The sequence below is a fragment of the Jatropha curcas genome, chromosome 7, assembly GCF_041381405.1.
Source record: "Jatropha curcas cultivar XTBG-Jc1 chromosome 7, XTBG_Jcur_1.0, whole genome shotgun sequence".
Lineage (NCBI taxonomy): Eukaryota > Viridiplantae > Streptophyta > Magnoliopsida > Malpighiales > Euphorbiaceae > Jatropha > Jatropha curcas.
Window position 1 is genome coordinate 26774369 of NC_143157.1, and position 19144 is coordinate 26793512.

The 19144-nt window shown below is 34.7% G+C and overlaps 5 protein-coding genes and 1 long non-coding RNA gene across 7 annotated transcripts; 3 read left to right on the plus strand and 3 right to left on the minus strand.

Moving 5' to 3' along the window:
- Positions 1-218: 218 nt before the first annotated feature.
- On the plus strand, positions 219-3145 carry LOC110009266 (uncharacterized). The gene is made up of 3 exons (XR_016321881.1): positions 219-475; positions 1217-2926; positions 3018-3145. It is a non-coding gene; the product is annotated as an uncharacterized LOC110009266 (long non-coding RNA).
- Positions 3146-4045: 900 nt separating this feature from the next.
- Positions 4046-6415, plus strand: LOC105632189 (Ribosomal protein L14p/L23e family protein). Its single transcript, XM_012214515.4, has 4 exons — positions 4046-4185; positions 4372-4656; positions 5930-5971; positions 6159-6415. Exons 1-4 carry the CDS (start codon positions 4173-4175, stop codon positions 6239-6241), a joined length of 423 nt encoding a protein of 140 aa, XP_012069905.1. The 5' UTR covers positions 4046-4172; the 3' UTR covers positions 6242-6415.
- A 904-nt stretch (positions 6416-7319) lies between these two features.
- Positions 7320-9455, minus strand: LOC105632188 (peroxygenase). Of its 2 annotated transcripts, none has more exons than XM_012214514.4 (6): positions 9301-9455; positions 8871-9020; positions 8320-8405; positions 8048-8142; positions 7824-7949; positions 7320-7739 (listed from the first exon to the last, which is right to left on the minus strand). In XM_012214514.4, the coding sequence occupies exons 1-6, from the start codon at positions 9404-9406 to the stop codon at positions 7586-7588; spliced, it is 717 nt and encodes a 238-aa protein (XP_012069904.1). In that variant the 5' UTR covers positions 9407-9455; the 3' UTR covers positions 7320-7585. The 2 variants fall into 2 exon arrangements, with proteins under 2 accessions (XP_012069904.1, XP_020534220.1); XM_020678561.3 differs by having other exon boundaries at positions 7489-7752.
- A 1518-nt stretch (positions 9456-10973) lies between these two features.
- On the plus strand, positions 10974-13211 carry LSP1 (Eukaryotic initiation factor 4E protein). Its single transcript, XM_012214513.4, has 5 exons — positions 10974-11305; positions 11520-11688; positions 11786-11911; positions 12803-12868; positions 12949-13211. The coding sequence occupies exons 1-5, from the start codon at positions 11112-11114 to the stop codon at positions 12994-12996; spliced, it is 603 nt and encodes a 200-aa protein (XP_012069903.1). The 5' UTR covers positions 10974-11111; the 3' UTR covers positions 12997-13211.
- Positions 13212-13425: 214 nt separating this feature from the next.
- PGR5 (proton gradient regulation 5) lies at positions 13426-14754 on the minus strand. Its single transcript, XM_012214512.4, has 2 exons — positions 14316-14754; positions 13426-13747 (listed from the first exon to the last, which is right to left on the minus strand). Exons 1-2 carry the CDS (start codon positions 14574-14576, stop codon positions 13643-13645), a joined length of 366 nt encoding a protein of 121 aa, XP_012069902.1. The 5' UTR covers positions 14577-14754; the 3' UTR covers positions 13426-13642.
- A 693-nt stretch (positions 14755-15447) lies between these two features.
- On the minus strand, positions 15448-17968 carry LOC105632185 (Pentatricopeptide repeat (PPR-like) superfamily protein). Its single transcript, XM_012214510.4, has one exon. It carries the CDS (start codon positions 17902-17904, stop codon positions 15760-15762), a length of 2145 nt encoding a protein of 714 aa, XP_012069900.1. The 5' UTR covers positions 17905-17968; the 3' UTR covers positions 15448-15759.
- Between the last annotated feature and the right edge of the window lie 1176 nt (positions 17969-19144).

Genomic DNA, 19144 nt, shown 5'->3' on the forward strand with positions numbered 1-19144 from the left:
AAAGTAACCATTTTGCCTTTCAACATATTGTCTTTTAGATAGGAGTTCAATTGAAAAGGACAAAGAAAAAACGCAAACTTTAGGTCTTTTGGAGCAACAGAAAAAAATGTCAGAAAACTCGCAAGTTTTAATTTTAAGGCTTCCGAAGAATGAAAATTAGAATTGTCCCCTGTGACAAAATGGACCATAGCAGTTCCTAAACAGGTAATAATAGTTCCTGACTTGATTTTCCGTGTTACTTGATTTTAAACATTTGGGTTTCTCATGTTTGACCTATGTCCTATGTCCTAAGCCCTATGCTTGCCGTTTTCCTTTTCCGCGGTGCTTTTATGGCTCGTTCCCGTCTTGGCGTAGAGGCAAAAGATAAAAGGAGCATTCTTATGGTCCTTCGAAGGCTTCATGCATGCGTTTGTTGGAAAAATATTGACCCTAGGACTACTCTGCTTCTTACAAGTGGAATGGGTTGTTGAATATTGTATTCAACTTTTTCTCAGCTCTTGTGATTCTGTAGATGGCACTTGTTCTGTCTGTAAATAAGGGACTTTTATCAGTCTTCCTTATTTTTTATTCTCCCTCTTTGTCCTTGTCCTTCTCTATATCATATTTAGTTTGATTACTCTGTTTATTGATTCAAATGATCCCATTGTTAATAAATGGTGCAATGATAGAAGCTATTGAGCTATTTCTAATGAGTATTACGTTGTTAAATGTTAAAAACAACGATTAGGTTGGTTCACTTTCTAAATGTTTTAGAAGATGTGGAATCTTTTGGTTTTTGTTGATGAAAATGGAAAATAGAGGTGGCCCTTTAATTTATATCGTGCAAACATTTGTCACAAGATGCTCCAGCTATTTCATTGCAGTTGACAACCTAAGTGTCATGATCATCTATCCAATTGATTTCACTTAAACAAATTGCGTGAAACCTATGGGGATGAAATGAATGGTATCCCATATGGCATTTGCATATTGTTCAATTTATTTTCTTGAAATTTGAATTTTACTCATGGTGCAACATCATGCAATAATCTTTTTCCTGGTGATAACTCTGTATGTTGCAGGGATATTGACTTGAGTTTGATGATCATGGTTTACTAATATGTTGTGTTTGCATATGCTCAACATCTTAATTATGGACCGTTCTAATTAGCTCTATAGAAACTGACCTCTAACTTTGAGCTTGCCCGTTAGTAATTCTGCTATTTCGGTGGTGCAGATACTTTTTGATTAAATGGGGAAGTGTGTTGTGAGAAGCGAAGGGAGGAGTTCCAGAAATAGGAACAAGATAAACTGTCCGACTAATTCTTCACCAGGAATCGCATCGAAACATAAAATTGAAGAGGCCTGCAAGGCATTGAAGCCTCTTGGCATCTCCAAAGCTAAAGTGAAGGCGAAACTCAATGAACTACTAGAACTCTATGACAATAAGTGCGAGCTTATTGAAGATGAGGGCTACCAGGTTCTGCTCAATGCTACATTGGAGAAATCAGACGAGAGTCAGGTGTACCTTATTGCTTTATGTTGCATATGACCTTTTTACAACATAATGACTTTTCTCTTTAAAATTTCTAACTGAACAATTCCTTCTTCTTTCATTATTCATTTTCATCATACAATGAAAACACAACTATAAGAATATCGATTTACTAATACCTAATCCTAATACAATTCCGTCATTTAATTTAGTCGGACACGTCTCACGAAAGACTGGAGTGTATAAGAGGAATCTTTTCTGTGCTTTAAAGAAGTTTGCAATGTTTGTCAAGCTCTGCAATGACAACAAGTCAATGAAGTGCATAAAGAACCATGACATTGAAGAGATTTATGACAATTAATTTACATTCTGCATTCTTACTCTTGAACAACTGTTAACGGGTACTTTGTGCTTATTATTTATGTTATGATCCTGCTCGTGATTTTTCCTACATTGCTGAATGATGTGTTTGATCAGGGAGTACAATCAAAGAAGAATGCTTTATTTTGTCTTAATTCTGAAGCATCTAAAACATTGCCAAAAACATTATGCACAAGATGCCAGACCAGACAGGCTGCCTCACCAGACAGGCTGCCTCTCTGCAGTAGTTGAATACATCATCTCTGCAGTAGTTGAATACATCATCAGTGAGTTTTTCAGCAGAAGACAAAGACATGGATGTGGTTGAACTCATCTCAGACTCTGGGAGTCATTCAGAGACTGAAGTGTTTAAACCTCCAGTTTCAAGAGTACAGCACGAACCAAGGAAAAAGGCTGCAGCTTCTCCTTCTTCTCCTAACTTGCCAAACAAAGTACATCAGCAAGGAAAGCATGCACAATTGAGGCTGAACCATCTCTAAGGTCTGAAAGTGCTTCAGAAGCTGAAGACTTTGACACTCCTTTGAAAAGAATGCGCACAAGATGCCAGATTAAGCAGGTTTCAACAGTTATGGATAACTCCCACTCGCAGTTGGCGAAGACTTCATTAATGGAAAAGGGCCTTGGACGAGGTTGAATTCTCTCAAAGTTGCATCAAAGAGGTACCTGGGTTAATTCAGTTTAATTGTGAAGATGAACAAACCAATTTGAAGCCTGTTCTGCCATCAGAAAGTGATGTCAAGAAGTGGAAGAAAGCTCATTTGTCTCCTAAAAAGAGAGCAAAGATTGTTTTTTTTTTTTTTTTTTTTCCCTAATATTTTTGTTTCATTATTCTTGTTTCTAAATTATATCTGATGTTCTGATGCTAACTTAATTGAGATCCCAGTCGAAGTAGAGACCGGTAAGCGTCACTATTATCATGTATGTAATCTTGGCATTTCAAGCATCATGTACTTTATGCAGTTCTATTTGCATTTTTTTTGTTCCATTAACAAATGCATGCATTTCCCTTTTCTTATAAAGCTTGCATTTTTCACAAAAAAAGAGGTAGCTGCCATGGAAGAACTTACTTGGGTAAGGATGTGCCTCTTTTTGATGAAATTTGATTTTGAATTTGAGCATTTGGTCTTAATAGATAAACTAATGTGCTCATCTTTTGTTGCAGGACTATGGCGTCAATTTCAATGATACCAGTCATCCAATGAAATCTTTGAAGCCTGTCCTGCCGCGATCCAAATCATTGATAGGAAGAATTCTAGCACACTGATTGCATTTTGGAGACATATGAAGACATATATATATATATATATATATATATATATATATATATATATATATATATATATATATATATATATACATATACAATTTATCTATTTTGTCATTTTGTAATACGTGCATACCTTCTGGTAGAATTTCAAGGTTACAACTCTGGTGTTCTTTCTCATGTCTTCTATTTTATTCGTTTTGGAAAAGCTTGAAATTGCAAGTTTCAATGATTATTTTGCCATTTGACTAGTTCAATTGTGGGCACTCAACTTCTCAAGCCTTTGCTTTTCTTGAAATTTGTTTTTTTCCTCTTTGGAAAGGTTGGGAAGCCATAGTGTCTGTGGTGATGCTTGTAGTATTTGCGGTGATGCTAGTAGTATTAGCTTCTTAAGATAGGTTTGGTTGTTTTGTTACCAAAAAGTATTGTTTGGGAGGTCACGTATGTCAACCTCATTAAATACATTATTTTTTTTACAAAATTTGACTGTTAGAGTTTGTTTACTTCATATTTAGTGCCTAGATATGCGTTTAAAATAAAAATTATATCATTTATCTAAAAGGTTAAAGGTTTAAAATTTCAAATTATCTCTATATATAGAATGTGTAAATTCATTGTAAATCTATAGAAATAAAAATAAATTTGTTGCAAATCTATAGAAATAAAAATAAAGAGAAGATTTAGACTTACATTTCAAATAAAATTTGTAGAAATACGAAGTTTAAATAGATTTTAATTTTTAAATTCTCATCTATTAAGACCAATCCCAATGAATAACGAGTAATGGAGAGGAAAAAGGAAAAAGGAAAAAAGAAAAGCATTTGCAAACAATTTTTGGATTTTAACCTACAGTTTTATTTAGGCCCAAAAGCCTTACAAGGCCGACAATTGGGCCACTCGTAGCGGAATGACATTATACAGAAAGGCCAAGGAGTGAACCGGAATTACATAAAGAGAAATCAAAACACAAGACAAAAACCCTAGATATAAAGCCGTCTATATAAATTCCCAAAACCTTAATTCCAAACTTCGTTTTCCCTTCAGCAGTCGAAAATGTCGAAGCGAGGTTAGTCCTTTCGTTCTCCGCCTTCTCACTCCCTCATTCTTCCACTTTCCCTAGAAATGGAAGCATAAAAAAGTTTCAATGAGTCATAATGGATCTCTTGCCTGTTTCAATTCCTATAAGATCTGTTTGTTTTGCGGTAAAACAAAATCACTGACATTAGCTGCTGTTATTTTGTTGTCGTAACAGGACGTGGAGGATCGGCAGGTAACAAGTTCAGAATGTCACTGGGTCTGCCAGTGGCGGCGACAGTGAACTGCGCCGATAACACTGGTGCTAAGAACCTCTACATCATTTCGGTGAAGGGAATCAAGGGTCGTTTGAATCGTTTGCCCTCTGCTTGTGTTGGCGATATGGTTATGGCCACTGTCAAGAAGGGAAAGCCTGATCTCAGGAAGAAAGTCATGCCCGCTGTCATTGTTAGGCAGCGCAAGCCATGGCGCAGAAAGGATGGTGTCTACATGTACTTTGAAGGTATTAGTAGTGACAATTTTTGTTTTTACTGGGATTTATATTGCTTGCTTAGAACGCTTAACTGGTGTTGATGTCTCTTGTTAATAATCTCTATTATGTTTGGCTTGAATGGATATTTGAACATAAATCAGTTCATTTCTTTATGGTTACTGTGTATTGTTACGAAGAAGCTGTTGTCTAGTTTGGTGTTAAAGTTGCAATTAGTTTTATTTTGAGAATTTTTTTCATTGTAAAAAGGGGAATTGGGATCAAAACTTAACTAGTTTGGTGACTTTAGGTAGAAAGAATAGTGTGCATGCAGAAGTGGCTGGTTTAAGTGGCGTTCTGATGGGTGCATATCTTAATTCAAAGACTGTGCCTACTATGATATGATGCTTCATGAGACCAGCAATAGTGAACCACAGTCGAATATTTATTGAGTGGGCTATCTCTATCGTAGAATCTCACTTTTCGCAATTCGACATAGTCGATTTTCATTTCTCCTCCATGTTTTCCTATTCTTAGGATTTTTCAAAACTATGCTTTTGATGATCTTTATATGGATTTGCTGGTGATGTGGCGGGGAAGATTTTTTTTTCCTGTGCTTCCCATACCCAGCAATATAGTATCTACTAATCTTACCCCTAATCCAGATGGTAAATTCATTGTCATCCCTGTCACGGTTGGTATATGCAATATCCATAACCTTCATTTCCCAACTTCTGTAGTTTTTGATTTTTATATTGCTTTTGATGAATCTACTTATCTATATATGCCTTTTGCATTGAGGCACTAAGCCTTTTACCGGTTCAAATAATATGCTATGTTAAAAAATTCAATTGAAGTTTTCCCTGTTGCTGAAACTCCTATTGTCTAATGATATAATATGTTATCACCAGACATAAGTCAGGTATCCACCCAAACATGCAGTGGTTGATACAGTTACACGTCTGGAAAATCAACTGTGTTCCTCGTTACAGATATGCCTAGGCTATCAATGCTCATATCTGCTCCATTTGAACCGTACATTCTCTTTTAAAAAATATTTTGTTTTTTCAGATTATCAAGTTTTTCAATGTGTTGTATGTCTGTGTGTTCTTTGTGTTAGTCTGTTACTTCTTCTTTCTTTCTATGCATTTTACTTTTTTGCTTGTCTAGTTAACAAGGATGGTACGCAAAGTTTGTCATGCATGTTTCAAATTTGCTAGGGTCAATGCTTGTTGCATATGGGAAATTATTTTTTCTATGTATTTTGTGGTTTAGGTTTCTGAATCGGAAAATTCTGTGTTTGCAGATAATGCTGGTGTTATTGTGAACCCCAAAGGTGAAATGAAAGGTACAAAGCTGTATATTTAAATAATCACTATTTCTGCAATTTTAAGTACTAAAAGGTAGTGTAATTAAAGATGAAATCCTGGTGAATCTCTGGTTCTGATGCTCGCTTTAGGTTTGAGCTTTACAATTCAGCTTTCTAGTTATTCTTTTCTTGATCTTAAATCTCACTGATTACCCTGTTGATTCAGGATCTGCAATTACTGGTCCAATTGGAAAGGAATGCGCTGATCTGTGGCCAAGGATTGCAAGTGCAGCTAATGCTATAGTATAAGAGTTTGCTACTTTCTTTCCCCACTGGGTTGGGAGCTATATTGTCACAGTTTTATTCCTTGAGAGTGTAGGATGTTCCTTTGAACTTCAGCAAATTTTGTTTGTGGATTATGCATTTGGTTAATGACATGGAATTTATGCAGGAAATGTCAATTTTATTGGTTTTGTTTCTGAATTTCAAAATTTTCGGTTGCTCATCTCTATGTTATAATATTTACTATATAATTAAGTGTTCTATGATTAATTTCACAATTGATAATTGGAGTTATCGCTAATTACTTTGGATCATATGGAAACCAGAAAAAATGAAGAAAATGTTACAGAAGTTAAAAAAAGAAACAACAAACATTACATACATAACCGTAACGGCAACATTTCCGACCATTCGATACTAACTTGACGCTTTCCTCAACAGCGGATGGAGCTGGCATAGAAAGTCCTCTTAGTCTCGTGAAGCTTCAGCAATCTCATTAAGCTTGTCTTCAAGCATAACAAACTTGAGATGGATTTGACGTTTTAGGTCATGCTCAATAATGTCATTGTTAGGCTTTCTCATCAAATCTTGACTGCTAATATCCTTATGCCTTCACCAGGAATTTGTTCTTCTGTATATGATCAGTTGCCTCCTGACCCTCTTGGGATTTGTATTCCCATCCTATTTTACGGAATTCCACACGATAAGAGAATGCACCTTCAAAATTCTATGGAGTCGTTTTCTTTATCCTTCAAAACAATCTTTTTCTTATCCTTATCGGCTTGGTATACGGATAATCTCGTTTTTTATTAGCTTGATATATGTATAATCTCATCTCTCAAAAAATTCCCATAAAAACACAGAGTTTTAACTCTTATAGGAGGCAAAAACATGAGTTTTAACTGCTATAGGAGGCCGAATTTCGCGACAACATCCGAGACTTCCAAAATTTGCCTCAGGAATGCTATCAGACATTGCAAACTATGTAATATCAACTCAGTATCAGGCGAATTCTGGGGGGACAATTAGGGAGCGCCGGGTTAATCTCAGCAACACTAGCTCCACCTCGAACATAGAATTGAAAAGCTAGCCTTTCGAATTAGAGTAGACAAAAAAGAGACAGAGACAATGTTATAGCTGGAAAGAGGAAATATTTACCTCACAGACAAAAAAAACTAATAAACGAGTAATACATTCAAGGACACGCTAAGCTTGTACATATGACGATTTTTTTACTGGCTCTAAGATATTAATCTGAGATGGTTTGCAGTATCTGCACAAGGTGAATACCATTTCTCAATTTATTACAGAAGTAACAATTTGCTCATATCAGCTTTACTTCACATATAGCAGCCACCATTGCTTTACATTCTAATACATCTTAGACTCGCTACCCATGTTCATTTTAGCACAATATTCGAACAAACTACCATCAAAACAGCGCCGAACAGCTTCTTTAGATAGAAAGCCTTCTTCATCTCTAGCGAGAACATAGAGTATACCCCACTCTAACTTGGCTGCAACCCTGCAGGCCATTGCTGAAACGTAAAAAACCAAGCTTGAAACCAAGAAATCGCACAAGAACCTAAATATTAGTCCTGAAATATACCATCCAAATAAATCGAAGGCAACTCGCTGTCCCTGTGTCATGTCCCACAGCTCGCCAAATGTTAACTTATCAGGAGCTGTATTAGCATACTTGCTGAAAATGTTCTCAAGATTCACGGGCATATATCTACATGGAAGTTCGATAAACATGCAATAGAGTTGTAAATATCAAGGATTAAATTGAATGAGATATATTGACAGGGTAAATATATGTATAGTTCCTACCGTCCTTCCGTGTCGTAAGTTCCTGAATCGCTACCATGCTTGGCTTTGTGTATGTTGCGTATGTATATGGGTAAAAAGGGCGACGGAAACCACCCCTGTGCGAAAACAATGAAAGACAGACAAGAAGGGCAACATATATCTTATCTTCAACCTCAGATAACGTATAAGTTACAATCATACATTACTTCATTCCTTCTAAAGGGTGATGATTAAGAAGTCATTGCGATTTAATTGCTTTTAATATCAGAAATATTGAAGTCAAGTTTACTTACGGGCAAAGTAGGATAGCTCAGGCCTCCATTGATGACCAGGGCCATAACAAGAGAGACAATTGGGTTAAAACCAACTGCACGCAATCCTGTGATAATTGCAGATGGGAGAAATTTCATATTAGAGAGGAAAAGAAAGAATCATAAGCTTCGGCTAAGCTCATACTCGGACTCATCTACTAAACAGGTTTTCAATTTAAGCTCAAACTTGGTTGATTTAATAAATGAGCCAAGCACCATCCTGTTCATATAACAGTCAAGAGCCTAAACTAGACAAGATTTGAACATCACATTGAAGATGGTGAGTTTCTTTGAAATTTTAACTCAGGCTAGAATGCCAATCCAAAGTGGCCTATCCCTGAAGATTTTATGAAGTCGAAATAAAGTACCATAAAGAAATTTATTAGCAATCAACATTCAGCAGTATAGTTTTTTCCCACTGTTTTAGAAAAAAAGCATATATGATTAAAAACAACCTTGTGCCCATTCATTTCATCCAAGAATTAAATTTTACAAAAAAAAAAAAAAAAAAAAAATCCATGTATTCTGTTTACCAGTATAAGTCTCCCATGGGTAAACTATTCCATTGTCATCTTGGTCAAAAAAGGCCACATGTTGTTGAAGGACACTCAAGCCATAATTCTTATGACCTGGTGTTCCCTGAGGATGTTCAGTATCAGGAGCTTGCAATGCTCTTGCCATATCTGTTTTACACACAGTAAACTTTAACATATGAAAATTTACAATCAAGAAACTAGAATTTGTGTCCAAATTACATTCACAGAATCTGTTCATAGATCCAAAACACACCCACTTTTTCTTTTGTTGTAAGTATTTTAGATTCAGATTAATTAAAGATAACGACTTGACAAATTCTGGACTTGTTGCAAGAAAATTCAATTTTAAACAATACTTCTAATTCTTTTTAAACAAAAAACTGAAATTTAAACGAAAAAGGAAAAGAGAAGAAATAAAAATACTCACAAGGCTTGGGCAAGGTAGTCTCCAAATCATCTCGAACAGGTCTGTGGAAAGTAACGGGTGCAAAAGGGGCTGCTCTATCCAGTGAATCGTCCGTTCTAGTAGCCATCTTTCTCTCTTAATTTCTGTTTCTCTCTATAACAAGGTTTCATTTTTGCGTCTGTAATTTCCATTATAAAGAGTTGAAGAAGGGTAGCGTGGCATCCATGCAGCGAAAGATGGTCGCTTGGCATCTTATGGTTTGCTTGTGCCATATGCTGTGGCACTTTGCATGCTTTCAACCACTATTGCATCTGTTTTCTGTTTAAAAATTAGACCAACTAAAAAAATTAAAAATTTCAATTTCAAAATCGATGTAAATTAATAAAAAAAGCTAACTTGGGTTAGAATTATTTTTATGGCTGTAGTAAATGTGCTTTCTAATAAAATGTATAAGTAAAATATTTCTTTGAGCCGCAAGTCATTCGTAAATGAACTGCTGCCCACGGTGCCAGAACTTTCACGCATAGAGCGTAAAAATTCATTCTATACAATATGGAATTGCAAAAAAAAATAACTGTTTCTTTGAGTTACCAAATACCAATCCAGCTGCGTATGGACAACCTTATGAGATTGACAATAAGTGAAAATGATTTTTTCTTTTTCTTGTAGAAGACACAAATGTCTTCAACAAACAACATGTCTATATGTACCATTTGATTTTGGTAATGGCATTTCAATCTTGTATTTTCTTTATGTTTACATCATCAAGTAAATCATATGCATTTGTTTGCTAATAAGAAACCTCCTATCCCTTGTGTAAACATACCCAATTTCTTTCTATTTAAAAACAAAATAAACTATTATAAAGATAATAATTTAGAAAAATGAATGAATTGAAGGATGGTTGAAATGCATTTGATTACAAAAATTTATTCATTTAAATGTGTGATTGATAAAAAATAAAATTGAGATGATAAAATAATTATAGGTGAAATTGTAAAAGAATATTGAGATGAGTGATTCAGCATTTTTTTTTTTTCTTTAAGTGAGATTGAGAGAACAATCTTCGTAGATGCATCAAATATTAACTCGCTCACTTTATGCATTATTAGACTCGGCACAAAGAGCACTTGATCCTATAGTGTATGTTGAGGACATCTATTGTTAATAGAAGAAAATAAGTAAGTCATAGTTAGGGCCTTCTCAAAATTTAATTATGCTAATTTCTATTTTTGGCCTTTATCTCACATTAATAAAAATATAATTAAAGCATTTTTTATTTGAATTTATATTTAAAATATCCTCTATCTTGCTCATTTAGATTAGTTAGTTGATTTTGCCAGTTTTAAATTGCACAGAACCGTATGTCAGAAGAATGTTTGCTCGAGTTTAATGGCTGAATTATCCATGATATAATAGTTGTTGCTTATTAAGGATGTGCTTATAGTTGCTGTATTTTCTCTTTTATTTACCAAAAAAATATCTTTAATTATACTGTATTATGTTCCATTTTGATAAATTAAAGATTAGTGGTAATATAATTTCCCGATAAAACTTGTTTAAACCCAGCACAGGAGATGCAAGTAGTAAATCCTATTCTCTAATGATGGACATGGACCCGTATAATGGGCCAGAGAGCCCAATCCAATACAAATCTAATGCCGCGACCAACAAATTTGGCAACTGCAGAACACAAACCCTCCGTTTTAATTTAAGAAGTGGAGAAAAAAAAAAGAAGAATTCTCTGAATTTAGCATCTAGCCTCTCCAATCCACAGAAACGCAAATCTTTAGCTTAAGCAGAGACAACATACAGAAAGAGAAGGAAAGAGAATGGCGACCGAAACAGCAATAGAAGGAACTGCGGCGGAGGCAGCAGCGATTGTAACAGAGAAGCCACCGTCGCATAAGTTAGAGCGGAAGTGGACGTTCTGGTTTGATAATCAATCGAAGCCTAAACAAGGCGCCGCATGGGGCACATCTCTCCGCAAAGTCTACACCTTCGACACCGTTGAGGAATTTTGGTGGTATTTAATATCTCCCTTTACTTATATGCCGGTAGATCTGGTGATTCTTTTTCCTGTTTGTGTTTGTGAGGATTTAATTACGTTTCGTTTCAAATAAAAATTTTTCCCAACGTGGAGATAACCAATTTCATTATGTTCTTAGTTGATTTAATTTGGTGAGCTTAGGAAAAGGGAAAAAAAATTTCACATTGAAAGATTGTTGTTCTTTTTTTAGTCTGTATAATCAGATATTCAAGCCCAGCAAACTCTCAGTAAATGCTGATTTCCACTTATTTAAAGCTGGAATTGAACCCAAATGGGAAGATCCTGAGTGTTCTAATGGAGGGAAATGGTCCGTTGCTTGTGGCAGGAAGCCTATCCTTGAGAACATGTGGCTAGAGACTGTAATTCTCTGTCTCCAATTTTGAATTTTTACTTGTCTTAATTAAATTTTAGTGGAAGATTTATTGGCATATGAATAATGGGTTTATAATTGGCTAGTTGATGGCGTTGATTGGGGAACAATTTGATGAGTCCGATGAGATTTGTGGCGTGGTTGCTAGTGTGCGCCAAAGGCAGGATAAATTAGCTTTATGGACCAAAACGGCAACGAATGAGGCTGTCCAGGTTCAAAATCTCTCCTTCCTTTGCTGTATATACCATTCGGAAAATTGAAATATATATTTGCATGCTGATTTTAAATGATGTCTTGGAGCAATTGATTTTACCTTTTGTTTGGCAACTTGTATAATGATCCTAAGACTAAAATTGCTATTGAGCTTGCATGTTATGAAATTCATATAAAGGACACGCTTGGCTTCCTTGCATATGCTGGGTGGTCTATATCCTATCTGCACTCTGTCCTTGCTATTCCAAGGAGAGTGGAGAAAGTGTGATTACTTATGTCATGTTGGTTTAGCAAAGATTCGGATGCAAGAAAATTGTCTGCTTCCTCTCACTGTCCATGGCAATGTAGGTTCCAAACCTAAAGTACAATTCACTTAATTCTACAAAAGCATTAGATTTTGCATCTGGAAGAGAATATAGAATGTAACCTGATGATGAAGAGACATGGAATTAGTTCTTGCCAAAGCTGACATCCATATAACCTGGAACTTGGTTATCTATATGAATCTCTTGCTTGCTCTCTGTCTCTGTCTCTTTTTCTCTTTTATCACTCTGCTTTGGATGGGATGTCATGCTACTAATCCTGTTGTCTTGGTTTCTCTGTTTTGCTGATCACGTGTATGCTTATCTCCTTTATCCAAGCTGCTGGATATGGTGGTAATGCAAGAACTCTCCCTGGTTTACTTGATGACATGCATTTATCACATTTATTCAAGTTGGTCATTTTTGTTGTTCGCAAAAGTTTCCATGTTGCAAAAGACATTTGTCCTGGGTTTTTTGTGTTGGTGTTTATTGTCCTTAAATGCTTTGTGCTTAGGAGTATGCACTCTGTTTATTGTGGTTCCCCACCAGGTCCTAACTGAATAATGTCATTTTGATTTTGTTGTGCAGATGAGCATCGGCAAGAAGTGGAAGGAGATTATTGATGTCACTGATAAGATCACTTACAGCTTCCATGTAATCTTTATTTTGTTGTTCTATCAGATTCTAGGAAATTTTACTTTTCCTTGGAGGTCTAATTATCTTGATAATTGCAGGATGATTCTAGAAGGGAAAGATCTGTCAAAAGCCGATACAGTGTATAAGCACTCTTTGATAGTTTTGCATGATCAGCAATGCCAAGAAGTGGGACATATTTGGATGGAGATGCCCTAGATGGGATGTATTTTAATGTTTCTTTAGTTATTGACAATTTTCTATTTTTACCAAAGCATTGTAGCATCTGGAAAATCTGTATGAGAGATTATTGTGTTGTGCCTTATACATGTCGTAGAAGAAAGTACCTTACTTATTTTCGGTACTTGATTATTTAACTCCAGATGGAGTTATTTTTGGAAACAAGATAGATATGTTGCCACATGAATGATTGTCAATACTTCCAAACTGAAGGCTGCAAACAATAGGCTACTACGCTTGGGTGGGCATATTCTTGATTATTCATTTGATCGCTTGGCTTTTGTGATTTCTATAGGCTGAAAACTCGAAAAAGTTTGCAGATAATTGTGGCCAGAAAATGGAAAGGCATCGTTACAAGTATTATTTAGATCCAAGTAAAAGTTTGGAGACAAAGTATTACAACTAAAATTAAGAATGACAGAGTACTAAGCTTCTGATTCTAAAGTACTCAGATGAAGAGAACATTTACATCTGAAAGTGCTTGAAATAAACTATGGATTTGGAACATTTTAAATGCTGATGACAAATTTTTTGAGTATTTAATTGGCCCTTTACTCAAGCCAGAAATCCAAGTCTTTCTCCATTCTTCTTGGCCAACCTAATCAGTCCCTGCCTTTGTTTTGAGTCTGCTCCTATTGATTTGCAGAATTCAGTAATTACCTGAACAATTGCCATGTTATCAAGTTAAGCAACTTGGTAAAATTTCTTTTAAACACCAATTAATTGTTCCACCAAAAAAAAAAAAAAAAAAAAAAAGAATGTTTATCACTAAAATTATCTAAAAGCAGCAACCAAATTTTTTTGAAAAATCCACTAAAATGTGTGGTCTATAAGTGAAGTTAATGTTTCAGTTACACAAAACAGAACTAATAATAACAATATATACATTTTGGAAATGTTTGTGGTGATTATTTTCCAATTCTTTCTCTGAAACAGTCTATTTCTCAAATTATGAGGATTCAAAGAGTTTTCTGTTTCAGAAAATTAGAAAAAAAAAAAAAAAAAAACATAGAAGATAGCAGCAAAGCAAATCTAACCAGAAAAAAAAAAAAAAAGTATTTCCCGAAGAAATTAAACAAGAAAAAAAAACGAAAAAAAAAGAAAAAGAATCTGTGAGTCTGAAAAAGAGTGAAACTTTAGGAGGAAAAAGAAGTATAGAGCTACTGTAATTCATGATTTTGAAAAATTAAAAACTAGAAGAGAAATCCAGATAGATTACATAAAATACCTGTGAGTGTAAGGCAATTGCTTTCCCTCTAAGCTGATTGAACCTTTTCTTGCCAACTATATTGCGTGTAACAACAACAAGAGGTGCAAAAAGACCTTTCCCTTCATTAACATTTTTCATCATTGGAGCCATTCTTACTGGCTTTGCAACCCTAACATGGTTAGGCACTGACTTAGCCAACATGGAATAGTCTTCGCCAACCTTAAATGAACTGGTACCAAAACCTCCTTTAAACCCAGTTGCTGAAATTGAAGTAGCCATTGAAATATACTTCAAAAAATTAGTTCCGCGAGATTTCTTGAGCTCTACCTTCTCTTCCTACGGAAAGTAGTATAATTTTGGTGGGTTTCCCTTCTTTTTTCTTTTTGTGTATGTTCTTTGGCTGTGGAATGATATTTTTTGGTGTGAGATATGAGAGCCTTAGGTTTTTTATTGAAGAATGGTGTGAGAGAAGGTTTCATGGAACAATAATAGCCACAAAACAGAGATGGCTTGGATTTTAGTGGAGATTTCCAAACACGTATATTACTTGTACTGCTCCTGTTGTAAACTTATGGTTGCAGAAAATCTAGATCTTGAATTTTAATGGTTCTTTCTTCTGGGGTAGGGCCCATTAAACCATCTGTTCACACGCTGGACATTACCTGGCCGTTTCAATTTAGGTTGGAAGATTTACCTAATTAACTTGAAAAACAAAATTGAATAAAATCAGCAAATAAATGAACGACACAGGAATTGGAGTTGAATAGTTCTTGATATTGACTAGGACTATTGAATTGAGAAACACAATCAAATTGCATCTCCGTTCCTATATTCTTGGAAGGTACATAAAAAGCTGCTGCAACCTGCATGTGAAGAACATGCTTGTGGAATGTTCATATCATGTTGAATCCTAACTTTAGCTCATACGGCGAAGAGTTTCCGTAAAATGTTACAGTTGTTTCCAGAATTGTGAGTTTGTGACTCAAACCTTGATCAGAGCCTAACTAATAGAAAGTAAAAAAGAACACAGAAATAGGATAAAAAAAAAATCAAATGATAAATTATACAATATAAAATCACATCTATAGAACTCCAGCTATTAACCGGTTAACCTTTCAAAAAAAAAAAAAAAAAAAAAAATCCTCGGTCATAAAGAATTGTTTATTCTGTTTTTTCTTGTTCAATTTCAGTTGTTCTGTAATTGCTATCACAAGCCACTGGTACATATAACATACAATTGAGAAAATTTTCCTTAGCCTTTTCCATTCCACTTCAAATGACAGCACAGTTTTTGTTGATTGTTTTTGATACGGTTGTATTCTTGACGCCTAAGGAGCATCCATGCTTTTTTAAACGACTGGGGAACTGACTGGTAAGTAAATGAAATCCCCTTGAACAGCCTGCTTAATCTGGTCAGTTTCTGAAACAATGGAATTTACCAGTTCTCAAAAAATTTGGGCTGCTAACAAAATCCTTTAGATATCTTTTCAGTCAAGTCAGAAACAAGAGCATATTTGTTGCTCTCGTAACACGCAGTTTTAAATGCAGCCAAAGTTATTCTATCCACGCTGCGCTCCTTCTCCAACAACTTATGAAAGAACAATGCAGCAATGCCTACTTTCTTCTCACAACAGAGCTTCCTGATCAACGTATTAACTGTCCGAATCCAGAGTTTTTTCTCTAGCCTCTCCAAGATAATCATAGCAGTAGCAGAATCACCCTTTTTGCAATACTCATAAGCCAATGTCACCCTAGTAACTTCACATGGGATTAGCCCCTTGTCAATCATGGTTTCATACAACTGACAAGCCTCATCCAACTTTGATTCGTTGCAAAGCCCACTTATTAGAGCTCCATATGCAATACTATCAGGTGCGCAACCATAATCACTCATCTTATGGAAAAACTTTACAGCTGAGCCAACACGCCCATCTTGACAGTACCCACTTATCATTGATGTGCATGTTTCCTTGGTTGGAAGCAAACCAAGTTTCATAGCTTCCTCAAAAAGTTGCTCACTTTCTTTTGTTCTTTTTTGCCTACAGAAAGTTGCAATCAGAACATTATATGTATGCATATCAGGTTGTTGGCCAACTTTAAACATCCTGCTAAGAACCGCCAGGGCCTGCCTATAATCAGCCTGCCTGCAGAGCTCAGATATGAGGATAGTATATGTTACCCTATCAGCCTGTAATCCACATTTTAGTCCCTTCTTAAGCAGTTTATAAGCCTCTGGAAACCTTCCTTTTTTACAGAGGCCATCGATAAATGCATTATATGTAAAGTTATTAGGAGAGAATCCTTCTTTACCCATTAAATCCATCAACTCATATGCTCTTTCAAAGTTCCCTGCTTTACAATGCCCGTCAATGAGACAAGTATAAGTGGTGGTGTTAGGAACCAATCCCTGTTCTTTCATCCTGCTCAACAGCATCTCTGCTCGATTCAACTTTTTTTCCTTGCAATACCCATTGATCATGCAAGTATATGTACATGCATTCGGTTTGTAATTATCACTCCTAACAAGCTTAAGAAATAATCTAAATGCCCTTTCAGTCCAACCCTTCTTACACAACCCATCAATTAATGCTGTATGAGTGTATACATTTGGTTTCCAACCTTTTCTGACCATTTCCTCTAACATCTCAAATGCTTGCTTAATGCTACCCCTCTTGCACATCCCATTAATCAAAGATGTAAAATTGATCAAATTTGGTCTCAAACCCATATCAATCCACTTATTAAAATACCAAAAAGCTCTATTAACAAAACCTTTCTCACAAAATGTGCTAATCATTAAAGTACATGTAGCATAATCAACCACGAAACCTCTATCAAGCATATCCTTTAACCACCTATCAGCGTCTGAAATTCTGCCCATTCTACAATAAGCAACAACCATCAATTTATAACTGATGGGATCAGGACTCACTCCTCTATCACGCATTTCGTCAAACACGTTCTCTGCGTAATCAACCAAACCCATATCACCGGCAATCTCAAGAACAAAATTCAAGTTTCGAGAATTCAATACCAAGCCATGATTTTGCATTTCAATAACCATACTAACAGCCTCCTTCAATCTCCCAATATCAGCAAAGCTCCTTACCATATATTGCATCACTTCACGGGCTCTATCCAAATTGCCATTATGAATAAAAGAAGTAGCACAAACGATGTATAATCTCATGAAATGCCTAAACTTGGCAAACCCAATTGCCCAATTGAAGAAACTCAATGCCACCATCGAACCCGCTTCCTCTGCAAGTGAAGCAACAACTGTAATGGCCTGATCATGGGTCAAAGAATCGGGGTCGATTTGGAGATTAATCTTTGGAGGGGATGGTTTTAAGTAGGAGGTCTGTTGACAATAAGATTCCAAGACCAGTGAACAAATTGACCTGGCAGAAAACTGCGGCGGCGGCGATGAAGATAACGGTGAAGTGGGCTTATCGCTACTATATTCATCGTTGTTGTGCTGGTAGAAACGTAGCGAGTTAGTAGAGAAGACGGAGAACAGAGAGTAGTAGCAGAGAGAGTTAAGTGTTGGCGAAAATGAGAGTTTCATTTTAAGTCCATTGGATTTGCGAATGAGAAGAGACACCATTAACTCATCTATGCATAAGGAAATGGATGCTTCAAGAACTCGCTATGTGTGTTTTTGTGTTTATAAATGAAAACTTTAATTCCGAATATTTAATATTACCTCCTTAGCATTATTTGCAGTATTAAAAATTTAATGATAAAAATTATTTTATTTTTTTATTTTTAAAAATTTTTTAAAATGTCAATAAAAGTTTTTCATTTAATGAACAATCATAAAAATTAAATAAATTATTATGAAAAAAATTATTTTTTACATATATAAATTTAAAAACTTTATAAATATTTTAAAAAATTTAAAAATAATAATAACAAACAAATAAAATAAATCGGACGAAGTATTTATTACTTAATAATGCTAGTAGAAAAGAAAATTTTCTTTAATTACTAAATGTGCAGTATTTATGCACTATTATTTGAATCTTCGCTGCAGTAATTGAATATTATATTACTCATCATTTCAAAAAAAAAAATGATATTACTATAATTTATTATTTTAATTTAATATTTTTTATTTGAAAAATGCGTGGCGGTAGTGTTTCCTTTTCCAGAAAACATTCTTTAAATCGATACGAATTTGTAGTAAGAAAAACACGAATCTAATAACTTGCAGCCTTCACATATTCTTATAATAAAATTATCTCATTCCTAATACTTGTCAAAAAAATATTTTGTTCCAATATATTTATTACATTTATAATTTTAAAGAGTAATAATTTTTTTTATATATACTCTTTGTATATAATCAATAATTATTACTTCAATTTAATGTTTTTCTCAGAGAAAGTAGTATTAAATTAAGGGTATAGTCAATTTATTCAATAATTTATTGTAATTTTGACAAATTTAATGATTTTTTAAGGATGTGAAATTTTAAAATGTGACAAGTATTATGAACAGAGTAGTACTCCTTCGGTTCTCTTACTTTAGAGTAAATTTTCATTTTCAGTGTTTATTTTATATAAAAAACTTTACTTTAAATTGAAATTTTAAAAAGAATATCAAAAGAAAAAGTCTAAAATGCCTTTCAATAATCTCTCTTACCACCTCTATTTCTCTTCAATTAATAAGAATAGGGGCAAAGAAAATGTGGGTTGGAGAATTAATGAGCAGTTCAGTAGAATTGTGCTCAACTTTACAAATTTAAATACGAATAAAAATATTGCACCGGCTAGATATTCTAATATGATCATATATTTTAATTATTGTGGGTTAATAATAATAAAAAAAAAACTTTATAATGG

Excerpts from the sequence above, each read along its gene's own strand:
- LOC105632189 (XM_012214515.4), top strand. Across the intron at positions 4,657-5,929 it reads TGTCTACATGTACTTTGAAG|ATAATGCTGGTGTTATTGTG; the intron begins GTATTAGTAGTG and ends CTGTGTTTGCAG. Across the intron at positions 5,972-6,158 it reads CCCCAAAGGTGAAATGAAAG|GATCTGCAATTACTGGTCCA; the intron begins GTACAAAGCTGT and ends CTGTTGATTCAG.
- LOC105632188 (XM_012214514.4), bottom strand. The coding sequence starts at position 9,406 with ATGGCTACTAGAACGGACGATTCACTGGATAGAGCAGCCCCTTTTGCA. Across the intron at positions 9,021-9,300 it reads GACTACCTTGCCCAAGCCTT|ATATGGCAAGAGCATTGCAA; the intron begins GTGAGTATTTTT and ends TGTGTAAAACAG. Across the intron at positions 7,950-8,047 it reads ACTTACGACACGGAAGGACG|ATATATGCCCGTGAATCTTG; the intron begins GTAGGAACTATA and ends ACTTCCATGTAG.
- LSP1 (XM_012214513.4), top strand. The coding sequence starts at position 11,112 with ATGGCGACCGAAACAGCAATAGAAGGAACTGCGGCGGAGGCAGCAGCG. Across the intron at positions 11,689-11,785 it reads AGAACATGTGGCTAGAGACT|TTGATGGCGTTGATTGGGGA; the intron begins GTAATTCTCTGT and ends ATAATTGGCTAG. Across the intron at positions 11,912-12,802 it reads CAACGAATGAGGCTGTCCAG|ATGAGCATCGGCAAGAAGTG; the intron begins GTTCAAAATCTC and ends TTTGTTGTGCAG.
- PGR5 (XM_012214512.4), bottom strand. The coding sequence starts at position 14,576 with ATGGCTACTTCAATTTCAGCAACTGGGTTTAAAGGAGGTTTTGGTACC. Across the intron at positions 13,748-14,315 it reads CAATTGCCTTACACTCACAG|GTAATTACTGAATTCTGCAA; the intron begins GTATTTTATGTA and ends GCAATTGTTCAG.
- LOC105632185 (XM_012214510.4), bottom strand. The coding sequence starts at position 17,904 with ATGGTGTCTCTTCTCATTCGCAAATCCAATGGACTTAAAATGAAACTC.